Consider the following 24,432-nt stretch of genomic DNA (forward strand, 5'->3'; position numbering starts at 1 on the left):
GTAAAAGGCTTAGTTGCTATTGAGTTGTGTGTTATATCTACAAAGTACTGTTACTATTAAGTTCCTCTTTTGGTTGGGCATTTTGGTTATATCAGTTTTATTTTGCATGGAGATGATCCTGAAAATCGGATTGTGTGTTAGTAATGAGGTTAAAAAACTAAACAAACAAAAAGACAAAAATAAAGCAAAATTTAAAAAAAAAAAGTGGACAAAAAAAAAAAGAATAAAAAAAAAAAAAGGGATGGCTTCGAGTGTTATGGGTTAATACGCCAGCGATTATCACCTTATATTGAAACATGTTGATCTGCTGGAAATCGGTCACTGCATCAGTTATTATTAGAATTTCCTAATATCATGCATCCCTCATAATTAGCATAAAATATTTAAGTAAATAAATACTCAGCATGTGTCTGTCCAGGTCCAGTGCAGCCTACAGATCTGTCTGTATTGTAGTGAGCGGTGATTCCAGTTGTGACACCTCTGAAACCAGCACTACCGATATATCACTGAGGTCTGGAGTGCTGAGGCGACTGTCATGCTGTCACTTCCCATCCGTCTGTCTGTCCGTGTGCGAGTCTTCCTCCCTGACGAATGTGAGACTGGGAGTCGGATCACATGACTGTCTCTCCTCCTGCCAGCTTGTCAGCCGGCTGATGTGAACTCGTCAAACATCTCAACTCTTGCTGCAGCAGCACCACTGGGCGCTTGCACCATAGCAGCAGAGCTGGATCACTGGGGTCAGGCTATTTCTGGAAACATCACTGGTCCTGTAGGCTCCAGAGAGGAGGTGTGTGTATATGATTGTGTGTGTGATGGGGAAGTTGTCATCGCTGTGAGCTCACTGATTTGTCTTTCTGATATATATGCTGCATTAAAATAGCAGTTTTATTTCATTGCATTTCTCAGCTGCGATGGACTGGCGAGCTGTCCAGGGTGTACCCTGCCTGTCGCCCAAAGCCGGCTGGGATAGGCTCCAGCTTCCCCGCGACCCTGAATTGGAATAAGCGGTTCGGAAAATGAATGAATGAATGAATGAATGCATTTCTCAGTGTTTACTCTATATATGTTTATATTTTTCAGCATACATTTGGGAAAATGTTTTGTACTTTGTGTGCTCATTGCTACCTTAAAACTTCCTCTGTTTGCTCTAGTTTATTTTTCATTTTGCATTTCTTTTGCTCTTCTAATTGTCCCATTTATCTGATTATTCTGAATAGTCCCTTTCATGTAATGTTTGTGTCTCATGGGGCACGAGTGTGATGATCCTCCAACCACAGGCTTTTCCCCGCTTTGAGTGAAAAATGTCATGTTTTGCTTCCATCATGAAAGGTGGCTGTGTTTTACTGGGCACTATAAAACCCAGCGAGCTGTGTTATTTTAAGCATGTGTGGCATGTGTGTTTTTTGTGTTACTTATGGTTGCATAGCAACACATCTGCTCGCCAACTTGCTATATTGTGGGTCCTTTAGTGAGTAATGGACCCTCAGGCATTATTTGTGCAACAAAGATGCAAGTAAACATTTCATCTCTGTGTCTTTGCACATTTTCTTGCTTCACATTGTGTTGTGTTATATTTATATCACTATTTGTTTATTTTTATTGATATTTTTTAAGCTTATGTTGGTTTTAAAGGTCTCAATTGGCAGAACAGATTAAAATGGCACAAAGCCCCAATGACCCCCGGCTGCAGCCTGGAGAATGGGGCGGGACTGGATATTGGGCGAGGTTGGATGTCCAATGGGGATGGTTGGATGTCACATGGGACATCCAACCCTGCCCAATATCCTGCCCCGCCTTATTCTCCAGGCTGCAACCAAGACCCTGTCCAAAGCCCCAGACCAGCACTCAGACCAGGGCCAACTTTTATGTACCTGGGGCCCCAGGTAGACCAACTAGCCACAGGTAAGGCACAGAGTAGCTTCTCAACCAATCAAGTGAACATAGAAATGATTCAGAGAAGTTTGTGAATGAAAGCAAGCAAAACAATCTCATTCTTTGACCATGGATGATGGTTGGAAATGGGATTGACTGGTAAACCCGCAATATGTCCACTCTCCAATTATAAACCCATTGATTGAAAAGACCACTAAAAAACCCCCCACTAAAATGGGAAAAACTGCTGGATCTAATGAACCCCCAAGACAATCAGATGTGTAAGATTGTCTGATGAACGATAATCAATAATCAGTTCATCTTGAGAGTTTTTACAGTACAATAATTTATAAACTGAAAAGGCACAACCTACTTTGAGGCTGTTAGCTGTTTGATATCATTAATGTTTGGGTGGTGATTTTTATGGGTTAAGGAGCACTGTTTATTACTAGTTTATTACACACATTTGGAACTCCAGTTTGAGCTTGAGTTATTTTAGTCTCTTTGCTTTGCTCTTTCTGCTCCCACTGTTAACGGCGTTTCAGCAACTTCATGATAACTCTGTGATGCAGGTGGACAGATGTGTTGCTGAGGTGTGTGTGTGGGACAAGTGTTTGTGAAGCTGCATATTATTAATGAACACAACATTTCCTGGCTGATAAACAAGTCAGGTTCATTAGCTGTGAGGGAACCTTATTACCCAGCAGCGACACAGACTTTATCTTCTTTTTGTGACGCATTTAGACGCTGACAAATGAGTCAGACTTCTTAAGATGAGAAATGCTCAGTGCTTGTTGGAGCACGCAGAAGTTTTCTGGCTTGAAAAGTTTTTGCTGTTTCTTTTTTTGGCACTGTTGTGCAGATATGCGGATCAGTTGTTGCCTGCAGTCAAGGTGGAGGCGTTTCCAGTGAAAATGAATGCTCAGGTCTGGTGCCTCCTGCACACTGGTGCCAGTATGGATGACTGCAATAGCGGAAATACAACCTGTCCCAAAAGTATGTTTCTAGGTTTACTTGAATGCAATATATCCAGATGAGCTGTACATGCTGTCCTTAGGCCTCATTCACATGAATGTGCTTTGCTATTTTAGCTTTGATCATGTGTTAACTTCCAATTGTTGGTGAGAATGAAATGTACAATACTTTATTTATGCCAAAGGGAAATTTGAATATTGTACTAGTTTTTAAATAAAAATCTGTTATAAGATAAAGAAAAAATGATGGTGCCTTGTTCTGGAGGCAGGCAGGACTGATCTGATGTACCTTTCTGTTTTGCATTAAAGTTGAAGTCCCTCGCTGAACACTGGTTCTTCACTGTGTTGTAGAGAGGATATTAGGAAAGCACTATTTTCAACAGCTTGTACAACTTTTTTTATTTTGGAAAATCGTCTCCAGCGGCTCCAAACTGACCCCAACACAGAACCAGCTGTTTTGATTGATTTGTTTTCTCTTTAAAGCTGGGGTAGGAGATGTTGGGAAGCTAGCAAGATGTGAAAGTAGCACCCTGTCTTGGCTCCTCCCGCTCTGGTTTTGCTCCTCACGCAATCCAAGGGTTTTTTCTTAGCTTCGCCAAGGAGATTGTGTTTTTACTGGTGTTATCTGTGTTCAAGATAACTTAAAAACTTATCAATGGATTTTAATAAAAAATTTTTTGAAGTTGTTGGAAATGTTGAAAGTAAGAACAGATTTAATTTTTAATCCAAACGGTGATCCGGATCACCGTTTGGATTCAGGAATTATTTAGCCGTGGCAGAGGTTTGCACTCTCTGAGTGCTTTTCTTGTTCGCAGCTTTTTCAATCAACAGTTTTCTCTTTCTCGGCTGTTAAGCGGGAGGAGGCAAATAAACCGAGCCAAACTATATTTCTTATTGTTCATGATTACAAAATGTACAGACCACTATCAGGACGAGGAACCACTTCACCGAGAGTAAAAAAAATTGTCACAAGATTACCTACCCCAGCTTTAGGTCTGTTTCTGATGTCCCTACCTCAGCAGATGTCGTAAGACCGACTGCAAATTCCACAATAGACGTACAGAATATAGGCACACTTTTGGTGCAGACATTAAATAATCTCAGCTTCCTTAAAGTACCATCTGTTCCATCTTTTAGTGTAGATTCTTCCATGCTGCATTTCCAGTCTAGTCTGTTGTCCAGCTGAACTCCATCACTTCCATCTCTTCTGTGAGGATGGACAGTGTTTTGTTGACTCATGGTCCTCCTGAAATCAATCATCTTTTATTTTTTCTGTTTGTGTTCAAGTTGAGGCTGTTCTTTCCACACAATCTCTAAAATTGACCGACCAGTTCTCTGTACTCAGCTTTTTAAAATTGTATTGGAAGTCTTAAATGTGTAGTATGTAGAGAAATGGTGAAAGTCCAGTCCCTTGCGGTGCAACAGAGTTGCTGACTCAACCTGATCGTTAGCTAGTCGTAAATCCAGGTGGTTATTGAGGTATCCATCTGGAACTTCTCACATAACAGAGCAAATTATATTAAAAGCGCTTTAAAAATTAAAGAACATGTTCCTCAAAGTGCTGCGTGATTGGTCCAGATGAAAGTGGGCTTTTTGAAGCAGGTTGATGATGGAGTCTTCAAGCCCATTACAAAAAGCAAACTAATGGCTTCTGAAAGGTGTTCACCTTATTTGGATGAGCATGATGTGAGATGCTATGACAACAAGCCTGTAGTCGTTTGCTTTACATGGTTGGATATTTGGAGGGACTGGAACAAGGCGGGATATTTTCCACAGCACAGTTATTTTCTACTCATCTCCTGCTGGTGTAGAAAAGGTGCTGAAGAACCCAACATAGTTGTTCTGAGCAGGTTTAAAGGAGCCTGGGGCTGACACCATCTGGACTTGCAGGCCTTGTTCAGGTTCAGTTTTTCCACTTGCTTCTTCACCTGACTCTAGGAGACAGACAGGCTGGAGGTGGAGGGCTCTGTAGATGTGGAGGGAGATGAGGCATGGTTAAGGTATGACAGAAAGGTTGTGAGCTCATGGAGGGGGTGTGTTATCTGTTGGACTGGAGGCATGGGGTGAATTTTAGTACAGAATGAAGTTTAAAGACGATTGTGAGGTAGAAAAGCAAACATACTGAGATAAAGCTTGTAAAGAATGTGTTGCAGGTAAAGGACTCGGCCAAAAATCAATATTACAACCCTTGAAGGTATTTGTGTGTGTGTACATAAACACATCATTTCCTAGATTTATTGAAGATTTTCTTTTTAAAGCCACTTTGTATTGTATAAATAAAACCGTGCATTTATATTGGAATTAGGCTGAATTATTACCAACATTTCCCCCTAAATCACTGAGAAATTATGCTGAATTTACTCTTATGTAGTTTAGAAGCAAGCTATTTTTTTCTTATTGGAGTTCGTCGAGGTTTCATACCATGGTGAATGATCAGGCTTGCTGCTGATTACATCTACAATTCATGAGTTGGTACTGGGATTGTGCTTTGAACCTGGAGTCAATTATGTTTCCTTATTGTCAGCAAATGCCATTAACGACCCAAATGTGCCTCTGAGGACTTCAGAAGTTTCCACCCAGCATGTAAAGCTCAACCTCGAACACAGCAGACAGCAATATTCATAAGCAGGTGTGCAGTTAGTTTTATATATACTTTGACCAAAGAGAAAATGTGCATTTGTTGGGACATAGGTCAGTATTTACAATAAAAGATTGGCCAGACTACATATCCCACAAACACTGTGCAGTCTTGTTGAAGATTTGGTGTATTTTAAATGAGTCCAAGTCATTTTTATGAATTGGAAATATATGAAAATAGATTGGACTGTATTGAAACTACAATTATAATGCGCTTTGTATTGTATGGCTACTAGCTCCTCTATTCTACCTTAACCTGTTCATGCATCATGTCCACTACAGTGGATGCCTATTTAAAGGCTGTTTTCTAGGATATTCATAAGGGAGGATGGTATATTTGCAATTTTGCCTCTTCAGTGAACATTTGGAGAGTCACCCAACACACTGCCACTCACTTAAAAAATAAACAAAACTGTATAAAATTTCCTGCAATGGACTGGTGAGCTGTCCAGGCTGTACCCTGCCTTTCACCCAAAGACTGCTGGGATAGGCTCCAGCTTCCCCGCAACCCTAAATTGGATTAAGCGGTTAGGAAAATGAATGAATGAATGAATGAATGTGTAAAATTTCATAAACATAAACAAATAATTACTAAGTTTACTTCAGTGATAAAAAGGACATTGATCCTAGTCCATTTCAATAGAATATTGCTATTATAAATATGACCATATATTTTATAAATGTCTATAGAACAGATAAAAATACACTAAAAAGTCAAAATAAAGACAAATGTCTGCAGAAGTAAAATATGTGAAATAATGTGGCATTTATTTATTTTAATATTTCATGCATCAGAGGGTTAAAGTTGTGATTTGGGGAGCGCTGCACTGGTTGTACTTCTGTAAAGCTCTGCTGAATGCAGAGAAAAATAGTTCAAACCACCACATGTCCAAACCACTACCTGTGATTAGCTGACAGAATGAGAGGTTGGCTCCATTTCTTATTGATAATCACAATTTCAAGTGGTTTGCATGTTTTTTTTTTCTTTTGTTATTCTTTTTCTTGTATATTTTCAGGTTATGTCCCAAGCAGAGGGCCAGCAGAAGAACCTTGTCCAATCCATTGACTCTCTACCAACCAAAGGTCCACTCTCCTGTCTCGATCAGGATCTGCTCCTCCTCAAAGCCACGTCGGCCGCCACGCTCAGCTGCTTGGGAGAATGCCTGAACATCCTCCAGCAGACTCAGAGCCACAGCCAGGCAACGCCTCAATCGCAGGCCTCCCAGCGCACTCCCGCTGGCCACGGAGCCCCCTCCGGTGAGTCCGTCCTGGGCCCCGTTCCAGTGCTGTTACTGGAACCCCCAACGCCTCCATCTCCCTTATCCCCCCTGTCTTTTCAGTCTTATCCTCCAGAGCCCAGTGGCAAAGCCCAGCTGGGGCAGCTCAACTGTGGCTCATGTCCGTGCCTGATGGGTCCCATGAACTTAAATGTTTGTAGTAAATGTTGTTGAATGTTGCATCTCTATGTTGAATTGATTTTTTACTTTGTACCATTTATTCCTCGTCGTTTTTTTTGGTCATTATTGTTCTGCGTTGATTTCCATTCATTATTTTTTTGTCTCTTCAATGTCGTCAGTCACATTGAAATGCCAATAGTTCCTCAAAATGGTACATGTAGTGTCAAGTGCAAGCATGAATGTGAAGTGTGTATGAAAATGTTGTTTACAGAAGCCGTGAAAGCATCATAGACTGTCCCTGCATGCATGGCCTGTATGTGAATGAGTAAGTTTAAATACAAAACTATGCACTTCTAAATCTCCTTAAAGGATTAAGACTTTGCCAAAAAAAAAAAAAAAAGAAAAGAAAATCCACGCCAGTGCCTCAAATGTCAGACCTCCACCATGTTTAACCCTCTGTGTGCCAGGTCCAATAAAGTTCTTTTGATTTCAACCATTCACAGCCTGAGGGTGGTTCTATTGGCATAACACTAAGACAACGATCAGGAATCTGTAATTAAAGACTAAACGGGGGGAAAAAGATTAACTTTTGTTCAGAAAAACTGTAAATGTTCAGTTCTATTTTCATGCAGAACCTTTTCTGCATTTTACATTGATATCAGATAAATAAATGTGCTGCTTTGACTGTAAACTAATAAAAATAATGTTGGTGTATGTTACATCACCCTATCTCAGACCTGAGCTCCTCTCATGGCTGTAGCCCAACAGTTTGTGTCATGCAGTGCTATGCAGGATAAGCATAAGATTTTTGGGCATTTTGCCCCGTCTCATGAATGATTACGTCTAATTGTGCCTCCTCATCTTTGTTTTAATGTTGATTGAATCTGTGCACTTAAAGCATCGTGAACATCAAGAAGAAACAGTGAGAATTGCTTTAAACAAGACATATGAGATGGTTTTGTGTATCCTATTCAAATATATATTCCTGACAGACCCCCCCCCCACCCTTTTAGAAGCATCCTAGGCCAGTCATTAGTAAGATCTTATGTCTGATATGATTTGATATGCTATTGATTTATTATTTGAGTAACCTTAATCTATTATTACAGCAGACAGTGTGATGATCAGCATTACGGGAAAAGAACCATTTGGCATCACCTACAATGAGAGAGCGAGGGGGGGGGGGGGGTGAGGTTAGTCTCTGCTCAGCTGCGTTTAACCAACAAACTTTTGGTGATTGAGTTAGTATTCAACCTTTCAGAGGTCATCTGTGCTGTAAACATCTGTTTCAGCTGCGTTTGCTACATCTTTTTTCCACTTTAACTGCTGTGAATCCAAACTAATCCAACCACAGACTAGACAAAAACAACCAACGCTCTATTGTTTTTTTTTCTTCTTCTTTGTAGCCAGAACCTGTGGTGGGTTGCAACCCTAACTTTGGGGAAGTTTGTTTTGCATTTGTGTTTGGGTGGATGCAGGATCCCATCCTGAATCTGCCAGTCCTCACTGATTATTGGTCTTCTTTTTGCGCCAGCAGTCACCCTGCCCTGTACCTGTTCGTCACACAGGGGGTGGTGCGGAGTGGGACCACCGGGCCGCAAGTACAAACCTCTTTCCTTCCGCTGCCTTGCTGATGAGTCCTGTGGGGGTCCAACTGCTCCTCGCTTCCGGCATGTACTCTCTAAACCTCAATGAGGACTTTATTGTCAGGATCCTCGGTTTGTCCGAGTGATTGGTGGTGGGGGCTCACCGGCATGGGCTACATCTTGGTATGATGCAGCTGATAAAGGGAGTGGCTAGCTGGTTGAATGGTCTCATGCCCAAGCAAGACAGCATTACCACTGCATGGGCAGGGAAACGTGTCGGGAGAGGGCTAAGCATGAGTTTGCACTGTTTGGCTGGCACGTTGGTTCCTCAGGTGTCCTGTTGCAGCTAGAAAAAACTAAAGCAACTTGTTGAGTCGGCTCTATTCTCCTAGAGCAGAGGGCTTGACGGACCTTTGTAAACTTCCAACAAAAACCTGCCAGTCACAAACCAAACAGCAGTTTATCAGCTGATGTCACAGAGGATTTTTGCTGCTCGCTGTAACTCTTTTTGGATCCCCCTACCCCTCCCTGCCATGAAGAGCTTGAAGCCCCACTTTCTCTCTCATCAGTACACCCCAGAGCATCTTCCTTTAAGGAAATTAAAATCCATTAAAGGAAATTTGATTTTGCAAACTTGTCCTTTTGCAGCTTGAGGTGAAAAAACAAAAACAAAAAAACAAACTAATCACTCTTGATTGAAAATGAAGCGGCATGCTTTATTTAAAAAAAAATATAAATAAATAAAGTAAAATCCCAAATGATGATGTCACAACCCAGAAATGGAAGACAAAGCCATTGGAAACATTAACTGCATGAATGTTTGTCTCTTCACCGTCTGTTCTGCCAGCGCCTTTTGATTCACCTGCATGTCTGTGTTCAATGGCCTAAACAAACATCTGCTCACAGAGCATCTCTGCTTCTGGTGCTTCATTGTGACATCTCAACCTATAAGAGCAGGCATATCTGGAAAAACAACTAATTAACAACATACCCACAAGAACGTCTCCTAATGAGATCTCGGGGAGTCATTACCCTTTAAATATTGCGATAACCTTTAAAGAAAAATAACTCAAAAACTCCATTTTAACCACATCGACGACTTGCTCCCCCTTCCTTCACACACTCGTTCTTGCTAGGAGTGCAGTATCACTGCAGTTCTGGAGCTCATGCACACTTTTCAGGTTGCCGTTAGTGAAACTGTCAGTTGACCAGTGCAGAGATGCAGCCTGAGGGTCATTTCAGCAGATTCACCTCGGACCCACCAGCGTGTCGACCTGTGTCAGCACAGCTTGCTTCACACTAATGGATATCAAAGAACAGCCTCGTTGTGCATTAGACTTTTAACACGGTTTGAGTGCTGAGGGTGGAGATGAGAATGGCCTCTTTTAGTGCTCCGTTAACAGAGCTTTGAAATAGGATCTGTGCCTCTGAAGCCTTTAAATTAGGGTAACTTTACTGTAGATCTTTTTATATGAAAGAGACAAATCTTATAAGGAGTTTTTGATGAGTTTTTCCATACATTAGACACTTAAGAGCGCTTCATCAGACTGAAAGTTAGGTGTTTATAACCTTTAGTTCCTCTTAGGCTTAGCAGTTTTTCAGTTGAAGAGTAAATTAGAATAATTTGTGTGGGATTTCCGTCTTCTGTGGTTGCATAACTCATTGATCTACAGCTCATTTTGAGCCTACTGTTAAGTTATTGATGTATGCAGGAGCACAATATGTCTGACATATAAAAACTATATATATATTTATATAGGAAACAAACAAAACCAAAAATGGATCAAAGCTAAAGTATTTTGAATAATGCAAAAAGAAATTGCATCCACATTTGACAGAAGGTTGCATTCAGAACAACTTGCAAAATAATGAGCACACAACAAAGTCAAATACCCAACAGAAGAGACTAAACAAAAGCAGGATGGCGCATGAGGAAAAAATACAACTAGAATGCATATTTGTCATAAAACAAAACAGCGTGATTGTGATAAATGTTTTGAGAATTTTTTGATGAAACTTTCTGTTAAAATGTTGGTCTCTTCATGCGTGGTCATCACACAGAACTTTGATGTTTAGTGTAACCTTTACATGGCAGAAGTCAAGGTTTCAAATCAGTGTCAGGGTCGTTATTCAAAAGTAGTTGGTTACTTGTTGTTACTGCCGTAAATTGTTATAAGATTACTTTAATCGTTACTGCATTTGAAAGATAGCATCACCACTTATTACTTTACCTTTCCGTTTTCTTCATTTACCGCTCAGATGCATGGAAAACACCGTGCAGACTCTGCTGTCTGCAGGAAGAAGCATGTCTCCCTGTAAATCCTCAAACTGAATGAAGGAGCCATGTTGAGGTCATGCTGCGATGATACATGCTACTACAAGCTATGAAAATGTTCATAAAGTTCCCTGCAGCTTATCAACTACGAGTTGTCTTGGAAATTAGATCAATGACCACCTTCCTGAAAGATCCCCCCCCCCGACTTTGCACAGCCGCTGATCGATCAGACTGATCAGCTGATATAACAGACAGAGGAGTTTCCTTCCACTGATCTGTAAAAGTAAATAAAAGAATTTCAGTAGAATAGAAACTTTGACTTCTAAACTGTCTTATTCTATGAAGTCTAAGAATTGGCACACTCGAACTGATCTCCATGGCAACGTGTCCAGACACGGACACACACATGCACACAAGCACTTGAACGGGTCAGAACTTAATAAACAGGGCGAACACAGTTAGTCTAACACAGGAAAGAGCGTTACTACAATATAGTAAAGTAATGTCATTACTGATATTTTCATTCTAATGCATTATTTTACTTTGTTACCCAAAGAAGTATATTTATTTTGACTTAAAAATGACAGGAAATATTAGAAATTGACCGGGAAACAAAACAAGATTCCTTTAAAGCATCAGTATGAGCCAGCACTATTTTTATTTAAAGAACAAAAATCTGGTTAAGGCTATTCTACACTTTTTTTTTTTTTGCATCATGGTTTAAACAACAACAACAACAACAAAAAAAACATGTTAACCAAACCAACAAAATGGACTCTGTTGACCATCTGGCTGTGGTCAGCAAGTAAAGATCACTCCAGAAGCAAACAAGGTAATCAGAACAGTAAACAGTGGTTTGCATGGCAGCAATGAAGAAGAAAACCACTGCTTTAAGTTTTCGGGTTAAAAAAAACAAAACAAACAAACAAAAAAAGCTACATTCTTTCTGTCAAGCACAGTGTTGGCAGTATCATGGTATGTTTTCCATCACAGCTTTTCCTCAGTGATTAAACACTATTTAATAAATTCAGTGAATTCTTACATATCAGGGCATTTATTAGGTGGCTCAAACAGCAAGTCAACCCTGGCAGACACACCACTCCCCTGAAGAACTGCAAAAGGAAAATAAAGTTTGTATTTTACAGAAAAAAATCTCTTCTTTCATTCGAAAGAAATGTGCCTCAAGATCTATCAGTTGCTTTTCACTTTGTTTCACACATGTATTCCTGAGCAGAGATGCAAATGTTCCAGTTAAAATATGCTCTTTTCCAACTCAAACATTGTGCACTCCACTACGCTGCTTGTGCAAATGTCCGTGCTCCAGTCCTCTCCTTGCAAGATTGGTTTGCTGATTTCTGCCTTTCACTTTTGGATTGTTTTTTGGAAAAACAACCTCAACCTTTAAAAGTTCCAACTTTTCATCTAATTGGTTCCCTTTATGCAGTTTTTAAGGGATATATGAAAATCTCTGCAATGATTTAGTCAGAGCTTAAAGCAGCGGTGAAACTTGAAGAAAGAATATAATTGTTAGTCTATTCTGTAGAATATTTTATTGCTGGTGGCCTTCAGTCAAAATAAATCATTATTCTTTTCACTTCAACTCAGTCAAGTCAATACAAGAAGCCAGGATAGAACATGGAGCAAATATTAAATCTAAACAGACACACACAATGACACACAATTTCCTGGCTTCTGGTCTCCGTCAGTCATGCACACACCTTTTAATACTGAATGTCAGATGTAAACAAAAGATACTGAATTGAATTTTCTCCCCGATCCCACTCTGATTCCTTGAAAACAGAGTTAAACTCTATGTCTCAGCCCCCTTTTGGGAACTTGAAGCAGACGGCGCGCTCTGATGCTGCTTTGTCATTTTTTCAGATGGTGTTCCTGTGTGGACTGTACCAAAGTCGCCCTCAGGGGAGCAGCTGAAGAACGGCGGTCTGACTCCTCTACGATCAGCCGAGCCCTCCCCGGCCCTCAGGAAAAGGAGTCTGTCCCATGGTGCTGAGGTGAGACATAAAATGTCACACTGCCCGTTTCCACTTCTCTGGCTTTGGTTCACAGTATTTTAGATGTATTTCTAGCTGCAGTGTTTCTGGACATTCAGAAAGAAAATCATTCTATTTTCTCGTTCAATGAGTTGGTCCAAAGTTCACACCGAAGCAAAACTGTGCAGCACATCTCTGCATTTTATTCCTATTTGACTGTAGGTACATATAGAAAGCATGCAACAAAAGGTAACTGGCTCTAATAGTTTATAAATTGAACTTATAAGGTACAATCACAAAATAGTAGGCACAGATTCACTTGAATGAAACTCTGTTAAAGTGAAGTGATACAACTGCAGTATAAATTGTAATTAAAAACAAACGGGAGCAAAATAGTAAAAGAGTAATTTTGTTGTAATTAGAAAAGATTGTTCTGGCCCTAACTGCAGCACGCCTGGCATGGTCTCCAACTATCACACTTGTTTAGCGACTATTGTGTGCATGGTTGTTCATTAAAATTTGTTAGACTCTTAATTGCACAATCACTAGACCCCATAACAAACGTCTTTCACGGATTAAGTGTGAAATTGTGCCGCATGGTGTATTAAATGGATCCGTATTGTAAAATCAATATGTGCAATAATAATACTGCTAAGCCTGGAAAACTGCAGCTGCGTTGATGAGGACTAGATTCCAGTAAGAGGAAGTTCTAGCGTTGTGCCTTTCTATTAATGGTCAACATAATTCAGCCCTTGTTAACATGCTTGATCTGCTACATCAAACACTATCATACACACTTGCACAGTATTTTTTTTGCATGATATTGTCATGGCAACATACAAAAGTGTTATGTGTATTTCATTTTTTTATATATTGTGTAGGTTTAAAATACTGACTTGTAGCACAGATTTGCTCCTATTTGGCAAAAACTTCTACATTAACTTCATCTCTCTGCATGATTTGTTGCTAGAATTTATTGGGCTTGATTGGAGATTTTTTGGCAAACTTCTGATGGAAGACGACATTTTCTAGTAATGAGTCGTAAGTGTGCAGGTGTCATTCACAGCAGCTCATTTCATCCCCACTCCGTCTGCTTGTGGAGTTTCATCACCATAGTTGTAATTTAACAAACAACAAAGATCCACTTTACTCAAAACCATGCTTTTTCTTTGACTTTACTACTTGCTATACTTACGTGTAACTGTGCAGTTTGTCACTAGTGGCGTTCTCACATCGTTCTTCTGATCAGGTCTACTTGACTTCCCTGACATAAAAAAAAAGTGAAATGATCACATGGTAATCTGTTGCTTGTTTTATTCTAAATTGACATAAATTTCTGACTTTGGGTGCAGTGTGAGTAAACAGTGATAGTCACTGATGGCTGTAAGCTGACAAGCCCAAAAAAAAAAAAAAAGATATTCACCTCTGTGTTTTTATGCCACACTTTGAACAAAGTCAGCCTCAAATATTAGCTTCCCCTAAGTTTCAGGCATGCACTTTGTAATCTGATCTCTAGAAATGCTGATCTGCCTGCAGTGGAGGAAACTGATGCCTCAGTTGCAGAAAGACGTGGTTCATTCAGAAGCGTTCCTGACGCTTGCTGTGTTCCTTGTTCGCCCTAGGAAAAGTTATTAAACCCATCAAGAAAAATGTTTAGTTATCAACAACTGAATTAATTCTACAGGGAAGTAAGATTTTACTGTTTGAAGGAAACAACAATAGAAATGTTAGTTGTTTTTTTTTAACATAAGATGCTATGATAACACTTGGTTTTGTAGTTCTGCAGTCACACAGGCTTTGCCATGTTTTTCCTGGCTGAGATGGTTCGACCAGTTGGAAATTTCCACAGCGGCTTTATCAGCCAGTTTGATTAAATTGAACAAATTTTGTGATCTTTTTAGTTCACATGCTCAGGAGCACACCAGCAAGTGTCTGCATGTCATGTTTTTTCCTCTACAGCTGTTCATTTTGAATGATGCAACACAACTTCCACATCTTGGCTTTACACACATTACTTTTTTTTTTGCTCAGCATATGGACTAAAATATTAACGAACGTCCTCATTTCATATTAAACCATCTCTGGTGGCTGTTTTACAGTCCACGCTTTTACATATATCCCTGAAAAAGCCTGCAAAGGCATTTTCAAAATGCTACTCTATGATCCTTTACCAGTTTTGATCCTAAAGCAATGAGGCTGATAAATGTTTGCTATAATGCATAACTTGGGCTGTGATTTGATTTTCTTGCTTTAGTGAATCAAATTAAAAATCAAAGGCAAGATGCAGGATTGGAAAAGTGCCAATAGAAGCGACGTGTGTGGAGGTTGTGAGGATTTCTGCCTCATTTCTTTTCCATCACTTGTGTTCACACTTGCTGCCCAACAAGGGAAGCACTCATCTGCTCTGAAAGTTTTAACTGAGCTGCTGTCAGATAAGTGGGTCATGCAGTACAGAGGTGGAACTGAGCTGATCCCAGGAGGGGTTTCAGTCTGTAGCAGAAAGGGGCTGGCAGACTGTCTGGACCACCCTGTCCAAGAAAAAAAGAAGACATGTGACTGCTTTGCTTTGATTCCTCACAAGGACCCTCATGACCGGCCTGGCCTCACTGTTGAAAAGAAATTTATATTATGAAGGATTTAGTATTTTAAAAAACCAAAACAAAAGACGGCAACCTTTCAATGGTTAACTTGTTTACTTGGATGAATGGATGATGTAAGCTTACAAAAGAAAACTACAGGTTGCTGTGTATTTTTTTTATATAACCCTAATTCTCTGCAACAAATAAAATATATTTTAAAAATTTAAAGTTTTAGCAGTTTAAAGTTGGAAAAGCCACTGGGCTTAATTAGCAACTAGCCAGTGACATAATTGGGTTGAAAATGAGCCCATCAGAAGAAGAATCATCTCTCAGAAGTAAAGTTTGTTAGAGGGTTAGAAATCTACGAAATATCAAATCTACAAATTATGGAGCGGTTTTAGAATGATGTTTCTTGATATGAAGCTTTAAAGGCGGAGTATGTAAGATTTTCAATATCTTCAAAATAAATTAACTAATAAAATAACTGCAAACATAATTAGAAAGTTTTTTGGACATGTAGGTTCCAGTCTGTCCATATTTGATGCATTATTAAATTACAAGTTTAATTCATGACAAATAAAAAAAAAAAAAGCACTTTTTTTTTTACTGGTAGGCAAACATTTAAGAAGGGTCTTTGTCTATTTTTTTCAACTAGTTTGCCCATAAATAGTTGCTAATATTTAGCAAAAATGGAGGAGACGTTCCAGTGAAGCAGGCAACACTGGCATTGATAAGGACAAAAAAGTCTTGCCCCAAGTCTCGTGTGTGTGAACTATGTGAAATATGTCCCTTTTCGCTTGCCATAGCCACTGTTCCAGTGAGGACTATTAAGTCTGTACTCACCATGATGCATCCAATGTCATCATTAAACAATTGGCACTGATTTTAGGTACATTTCAGCCCAGAAGGCATCGTCTCCTCTGGTTACCATGTTAGTTTCTGCACCTGATTACAAGGTTTCAATTTCTCGTTTAACGATTAAATAAACTTCTGATAAATATTACTGTAAGGTAAACCAAAAGTTATTTTCACAAATTTTTTCAGAAAATTTTAGGAACAAGAATGAAGTGGATTCTTATTTCTGCCTTTTGTTCGAGCCTTTGGAACAATGACTTTACTCTGTTAACAAGATGAAGATTAATGTGTTCAGACTCCTCTCCCTCATCACCCTGTCACATAGCCTCTGTGTCAAAGGTCAGATCAATGCCATTAACTGTTGAAAGCCAAATTAATACTCAGGTCAGAGTTTATGATGAGCTGCCACTCTTTAACATAACCACAAAATCCATGATGGGAGATTTACTCGCATTGAGCGGTAAATCTCCCTTCTGCTACAGCAGCCTAATCTGGAACCACAGATTTAATGTCAACCTAATGATTGTTTTCTATTGACACATCAGCATAAAACGGGTATTGCAACACATTTACAGCTAATTGTCAAGCTGTTTGCCATCTTTCTTGATGAACAATTATAAAGGCAGGCAAAGACATTTCATAATGATGATTTGGCTCATTTAAGGCTCTGTTATGTTGGTTATGCTTTTATTGGCTGCAGCAAACACTTCTGTTGCTATTTATCTGCCGAGTACTGTTTATTGTGCTTTTCTAATGGATAATAAGCTGCTAAAAAAATTGTAAAATGGTCCATGACTGCGAATAGAATCCAACAGAGATCCAGAAAAGTTATTTTGCAGTATTTTGCAAAACATTTGCATCAGCCTAAAACTTTTTGCTTGTAGTCTTAATTTCCAGCATGATTGCATAAAAGCAGAGAATAATCAACAACCCCAAAGCCTTTTTCACATTCACTGATTTTAAGGGTTTTTTTTGGGGTTCTCCATTAAAGTTTTGATAAACTCATTGTGTGGCATCAAAATGGATTCAAGGTTATTTTACTTTGTCTAGAAAAATGCCATCCCTCCATCCCTCCATCCCTCCATCCGTCCATCCATCCATCCATCCCTCCATCCATCCATCCATTTGCATTTTGGTGAATTTCTCTGGATGCAGGCTCGTTGGAGCTGAGGTTATAGGGGTAGCAGAGGCTATTTTCTCTGTAAAATGAGTACAATTTAATACAACTGTTGATTATTTAATGCAATGTAAATTATTTGTCTGCTTGTTGAACTTCAAATCTGCAGATGTTGTTATGAGTTAATAGCAGTGCATCATTTGGATACATCCATTTACAAACCACAAGCTCTGAACTTTAGGTGGTTTTCACATTATGCTAAAGGGTCCTTACTTTAGAGTCAGAATTAGAATCATGAATGTATTTATCCCAGAGTGAATTTGATGACATTTCTCCCTTAACTTGTTCTGCTTCTTCATAGTTTAGCTCCTCCAATGGAGGAAAAGCGATGCTGTGTCCAGAATCGCCTGCTCATTGATATGACCCGAGTCATATAAGACATTTTTACATAAGTCATGTACAATGTCTGCCTGATGGTTTAATTTCAGTTAATACAAAATATTATACGATGAATGATATAATTTAATAATTTATGTAGCTAAAAGAGTGATATCACAATCATAAAAGTAACTTCAAAGCTGTGCGTTATGGTGTGTTTTTCTGAGCTACTGATAATCGATTGTACAATACGTTGTGTCCATACATTGTGTACTCTTGTGTCCAGTATATAAGAATTCAGCCAGTGTGACTGTGTATGGGAATCTTGCTATAGTCCAGTACGCAGTGAGAAGGTTTTCTAATTTTGAAAACGGCCAGAGAAGAGTTAGAATGAAGTCACTGAAACGGCCAACTGAGAAATGAATTTCATTTCATCAACCTGGTGAACATTTAATTTCAGTGACAGAAGTTTACAGTTTGCTTATTTTTACAGGAGATCCTCTACTGTTTGATTTTGTGCTTGTGTTGTTCTCACTCATATGTAAGTCGCTTTGGATAAAAGCGTCTGCTAAATGACTGTAGAATAGAATAGATACAAGTTTTTACTTCGTCTCTGCTTGTTTTAAGTACAGCAAGTTAATGCAAACAATGAGTACAATTTAACTGATTGCAGTCGTTAATAATCAAACAAAACTCTAATAGAATGATAAAAAAGACGAACCTTCACCTCCCGGAGTCAGAACGCATGGAAAGTCGACGTTATTATAAAAATCTGTTGGCTTGCTAACAAAACCATCTTTTGCCAGCGATGCAGCATCACCAGTCATACTGAAAATGGGTGAGTCCTTCCTTCCTCTCACTGTGACTAAAATGGCAACCATGAAGAGAAAATCAGATTATAGCGAACACAAGCCTTTTGTTTTTAGCAGAGGTTTAATTCACTTACACGTGGTAATGTCCGCCATCTCCCATTATTTCTGTCATTATCTCATCTTCACCAGATTTGACTGTTTTTAGCCAATCAAAAAATCTTCATGAATGCCAATTTAAATCCTATAAAAAAAACAATCTGATACTCTGGTTTATGTGATGGTGTCCAAACGCTGCCAAAAGCAGGTTTACCTAAATGACATTTTGACACTGAAGTGTGGAGTGTGTAAGACGTTCACTGTCATTACTAATGTGGAAAATACTGCAGCACTTTTCATCGCATTGTCACATTTAATGTGCTGCCCTTTTGTCTGACTGTTCACCTGTTGGCCTGGCTAGAAATGAATCAACGGCAGCAGTTACTGCTGGTTCTGACCAGGTTTTGTTGTTTAGTCATTAGTTATTTAAAAAAAACAAAAAAAACAGCTAGTTTTGATGGCTTATCAAGTCTTTTTATTATTTCATTAGTTACTGTTTCCTTAGAAAATAAGTACATTTATTCATTTATGATGAATTCCTAATTGTTCATCAGTAAATAACTGGATAATAATTATCCTAAAAATGACATCACAATATGTGATATTAATTTTTATCATGTCACTGTGCTTGTATACTGCAGGGATGTTGCTTCCTGACAGAATTTAAGTTCAGACCTTTACTGCCCGGAGTCTTTGCTCTGTAATATCTGTACTTCCCAGGTGCCCGCCTCCTGGTGCTGCCCTGCAGCGCCAACCAGATTTAATTAGAGCTGGAGAAGATGCCGCTTGAAGAAGTAGAATGGAGAGATGTTGGAGATGCAGCACAGACTGTCAAGTTGCATTAGTCCAGCTTGACACTGATGTTTGTTCATCTTTGAAAGTGTTTTTTTTTTTCTTTTTCAAGCCGTCCATCTGAATGTCTCCTTTCCAGTGTGAGTGACTAGAAGTTGTCTTGTCTGAAGGAGGGAGAGATAGTCAGCCTTTTCTTGAGTTGATTATCTCAGTGTTTCTCCTTCAAGATGATGTTTAGAAAATGAAGAGCAGCGATGAGGAATGATGGTGCACTTCATCTGAAGCGTACTTGTTGGCAGATAGGATAAGTCAGCCTGGATAGATGGTAAGTTTGTCATCTTGTGGCAGTGAAACACAATGCAGACCTGATAAAATCCATTGTTTTATTTCAAAATCAGCACTCTCAGTATGTAACACAGAATAGAAAAGATGTAACTATCAATGTTTTTGATGACAATTACATAACTTGGTCTTCTGCTGGTCAGATAATAGAATACAGTAAAGCTGAAGATCAGTTCTTGATGGTCTTGGTTGTTTGCCAGTTAAGCATTTACCCTGTAATCTCATGAGAAGGCTTTAGAGAAAAGAAGAAAGCACCGGAATAATAAAGGTTCCCTGTTTGAATTATGTAGCAACTCTGTGGCATTTGATATTCAATGCTAGTGTGCAGCCAACAGGATGGAGCTCAGGGCCACTGTGGGAAAGCGGATAGGAAATTGCTGGTGCTTGCAGAAATCTGCTAGCTTTCTGCATTTGCAAAAAAGCTCCAGTGCACTCATATAGCACTTATTGGGTCTGTGTGCTGTTTTACTACAGTATGAGCAACTGCTGTGCAACAGAGTTAGACATTTAGTAAGTTTTTAGTCTTTATTAAAATAAGCTGGAAATGTGTTAATCTGTAGTAGAAGTGGAACTTTTCTATATAATACAAAACAAAATGACAATCGCACTTAAATCAAGTCTTGGAGGGAGAAGTCGGTTGTTCCAGGATGAGCAGCAAAGTAATGTAAAAAATGTGGAACAGCCAGACACACAACTTCTGTTTGCAGTCATGCCTACCGTAAATCATTGCCCTCTTCACATTGCTGCGGCTTCGTTTCCCCTTTCGTCCAGCAGAGGGCAGCAACATCCTCCTGTGTGTCCAGGATTTGGCACGTGATAAATCAAAGTCAACAGTGGCAGTAAAAGATTAGTATTTTATCCCAACAGATGAGGTGATTGGACCAGTCTGGTTTCTGAACTCTGTATGAAAGTAGAAACGCTGTGGTGCATCAACTTTCTCTGAACCTTATTACCAGAGTAAAGGTCTTGTCAGCCCCTGAGTCAGAGAAATAAATGAGCAGTGTGTTCTCAGCTCAAGTTCAGCAGGGAGACTGTGGAGCCACGAGTCGCTCTGCTCTGTGATCCATTCTTTATTGAGCCCTTCAGCTTTTGTGTGGGAGATTAAATATGACACCTTCCTGTTTTGAAACTTCTTCTGTTTCTGTCCTAATATAGACGCAGAACTGCCATCGCTTTTTGAATTATTTAAACACTGCACTAAAATCCTGCACACATACATTATTTCCTCTTTGATATTTCATCTAGAGCAAAGATATTTTATAATCCTTGTAAAGGGATTTCATCTCATCTATATGACTGGTAAGTTGATGTGATTTACTCTGAGTTACTCTAAGTTATCAAGTTATGGCTTTGGCCTTTAGGAGGACAACAAGATTTTTTAATGTAATTTCAATAGCTACAAACTTTATAAAATTAACAAAATATTAATTAAATAGTTTGGGATACATTTAGTTTATTTTAGCTTGTATCTACAAACCAGTCATCTGCAAACAAACAACAAGCTTATCTGACTTCTGCTTTTTACAGATAATTCAATGCAAACTGTGTCCAGGAAAAGTTGGGATGCAGCCTGGAATGTCAATAAATGAATTACATTGTTTTCCATTAACCATCCAGGATCAGGCTGCAAAGATAAATTCAGTAGACCAGGGCATCTCTTTATCTGTCTGTCTCTATATTGAGAAGCATCCTAATAAAATGCCTACATTGATTATCTAATAATTAAATGGTTACACTTCTATGATTAATTGTTGGAAAAAAACAGCTGATCCATTGATCAGTTCGTGCTCATGATCAATCTGAAAACAAAAGACCAGGAGTTTTTCCACTTTGCTTCCCGTGGTCGTTCTAAGGAGAAAAAACCTTGGATCAACTCATAACTGCATTATGTTTATTAGCAACAGATCAGGCACATGATTAAGTATAAAAAGAACATCCCATAGAGACGTTCAAAAGGGGAAAATGGGAGGAATTCACCACATAGTAAAATAACAGAGAATATCTGAAAGGCTAAAAACTACTTGTGAGAGTCAGACCTTTAGTTGGCATCATAAAGCAGACCACGATGTGAAAACACTGTGAGTGGACTGAAACTGTAGAAATGATATGCAGAAAGGAAGCTGCTTTCTTTGCACCAGTGCTAAACTGGAAAACGGATTGTTTTTAGGAATCCTGCTGCATTTTTCCAGGCCTTTCATCAGCACACGGCTTAAAAAGCAGCATCTGTGTTGTTCTATGTATAAAATCACACAGTGTACGTAACCTACCCATCCGTGCTCTAGCCATTTATGCGACGCATACATGCTTTAGAGCAACATATGCTCTCATTCAGTGAAAACTTACTTCTCAGACTGGAGGAGATCTTCATCAGCTGTTTCTGCACGATGTCGACTCATAAAATCTCACCACAAAAACTCTCAAGGTTTCTTCAAATGATTTAGTCTTTCTTTTAGTGAAATTTAATGTGTGCATCATTTTGGCTCTGAAAGCACCCACAGTGCTCTTTATTTTATTTTATTTTTTTTGCCAGCATAACACTGTAAGTACTATGTCTATAAATGCTCAAAGAGCAAAATGCTTGATAATAAGGTAAGAGCTACATGCTACTTATCGGTCAAGTGAGTTTTTCAGTTTTTCTTACGTTCTCATTTACCGCTAAGCCCTGTGCTCGTTTGTTGGGACAATTTAAGGCTTAAAAAACTCATCCTTCCATGGAAGTAGCCTTGACTTTGATGGGCATTTCTGTTTTCCATGGAAGAACTTCAGCTTATTATGTTTTTTCCTCCAATATAGTTGCACATAATTAGCATCGAAACACATTAGAGGCTAAATAAAAGGCATGCTTGCTATGAATGCAGCAGATCAAAATAAGGAAATACTACTTTGTCTACTTTCCAACTAAACCACTGACTGGTTCTGCTAAGTACCTGTTTGAAGCACATGACGGGCGCAGTTTCTCTGAAATCAACAGTGACTTCATCAACATGCAACAAATGCATGAAACAGAATTGATGAACGTGGAGAATTACGTTGCAGATATTTGAGTTGTTTGCTCAGTAGCTCAGTGATCGTCAAAATGCCTCACTGTTTGATCCAGCTCAAGCGTAACTTGTACTGTTAATCTAATTTGAACCAGACTGGGTAAGCATGAGCGTCTGTGCATGAGTGAGTGCTTAACACAGTGTGCGCGCACTGGCTGCTTTTCACTCGCTCTCATTAGATGCTGCGCTGATGAATCTGCTCAGCATGAATAACACAAAGGGCTAAACTCAGCATCCCACTCCCGTTTGCTTCACATCTGAGATTTATTCAGCTTCCGCCTGCTTTTTTTCCATTCATAACTGCGAAAGTATTGCTTTTCACAGCTTGTGAGTTATTTGTTGCAGCTCTGGTGTTGCATCTGGGTCAACACCCACCTCATTTTTCTCTCTGGTTTTTCTCACCGTGTGTTACTGGATATTATTCTTTTGCTGAAAGCAGACTTCTGGTGGAACAGAGAGGCACTCATCCTTGGCTCGTTTAGGTTCGTGTCGCAGCTGAAAGGCATTGGAGTCTACTATTCAACACACAAAGTAAAATGAACTTTCCTATTCTCCTGTATTGTATCCGGATATATCCTTAAGAAAAATGCTAAATGGGTGCCAGCCTGAAATGCCATAGAAGCTAGAAGTCAAAAAGCTTTTCAGTAACAGCCTGACAGCTCACATTCAAAGCATCACTGACATTTAACAGGAAGTGGAGGTCAAAAACTGCACACAGCTGATAACTTATGAGCGCACGTTCGTCTGTGAATTCAGATATCAGCTCTTTCAGTCAGTGATTCCCGTGTAGTGGAAAACCTACAGGCGGAAGGTGCAGTGATTGTGTGACTAAATGCCAAACAATTTCACCTGGCGGTGTGACTGGATAGATCTTTTCTTTTAAAAAAATCATCTATTCACCTGCAGTGTTGGAAGAGAAAATGCCAAGCTAGGTCAGAGGCTAACGGATGGGACCCCGCGGCATCATCAGCATGCATGAAAGAGGTGTGGACTAGAGTGACAATAATCAGCTACTTCTCTGCTCTACTTTTCTGTTCCTAAAAATGTTTCAGACAAACTAATTGGTTAATAGATGGCTGAGGAATAAATGCTAATAGATGTTAGTTTCCAGTTTTAGTGGATTCCAATAGATTTATTTTTAATAAAGATCAGGTGTTAATATTTAGTCAAACTTGTATATACATTTTTTAGAGATGCATCTGAAATTGTCATATCTGTGTGATCTTTTGAAAACTATTTGATAGTTGAAAGTGTAAGAAAATATCAAATATTGGAACAATTTGAGGCTCTAAACAAGCACAGCTTTAAAGCAACGCTACTGATGGCGCCTCGTAACGAAGGTTAAGGGCGGAGTATGTAAGATTTTCAATATTTTCAAATTAAATTAACTAATAAAATAACTACAATCATAATTAGATAGTTTTTTGAACTTGTAGGTTCCAGTCTGTCCATATTTGATGCGTTATTAAATTACAAGTTTAATTAATGACAAAGACCCTTCTTAAATGTTTGCCTACCACTAAAAAAAACTGCTTTTTGTTATTTGCCACCTTTAATGTGGCGTCGTCCTGCAGGCTGTCTCTTCTCCAAATTCTCTCCTGCCAGTAAAAATCAGTCTGCTCTTATTTCTCTGTCCTTTCTTTTCTGTTCTTTTCTTTTGATAATGTCCTATAGGTATAGTACATGTA

The 24,432-nt window shown here is 39.1% G+C and overlaps 1 protein-coding gene across 1 annotated transcript in view; it reads left to right on the forward strand.

The window, feature by feature from the left end:
* The window catches only part of osbpl10a (oxysterol binding protein-like 10a), a gene marked incomplete at its 5' end in the record, with an annotated part of 99,862 nt that overhangs the window by 55,563 nt on the left and 19,867 nt on the right, over positions 1–24,432 (forward strand). The window contains 2 exons of the mRNA XM_079258572.1: positions 6,500–6,740; positions 12,623–12,753. Coding sequence (XP_079114698.1) covers positions 6,500–6,740; positions 12,623–12,753 — 372 coding nt within the window. The remainder of the gene's footprint in view (positions 1–6,499; positions 6,741–12,622; positions 12,754–24,432) is intronic.

This window comes from Telmatherina bonti, assembly GCF_933228915.1.
Source record: "Telmatherina bonti genome assembly, chromosome: 19".
NCBI lineage: Eukaryota > Metazoa > Chordata > Actinopteri > Atheriniformes > Telmatherinidae > Telmatherina > Telmatherina bonti.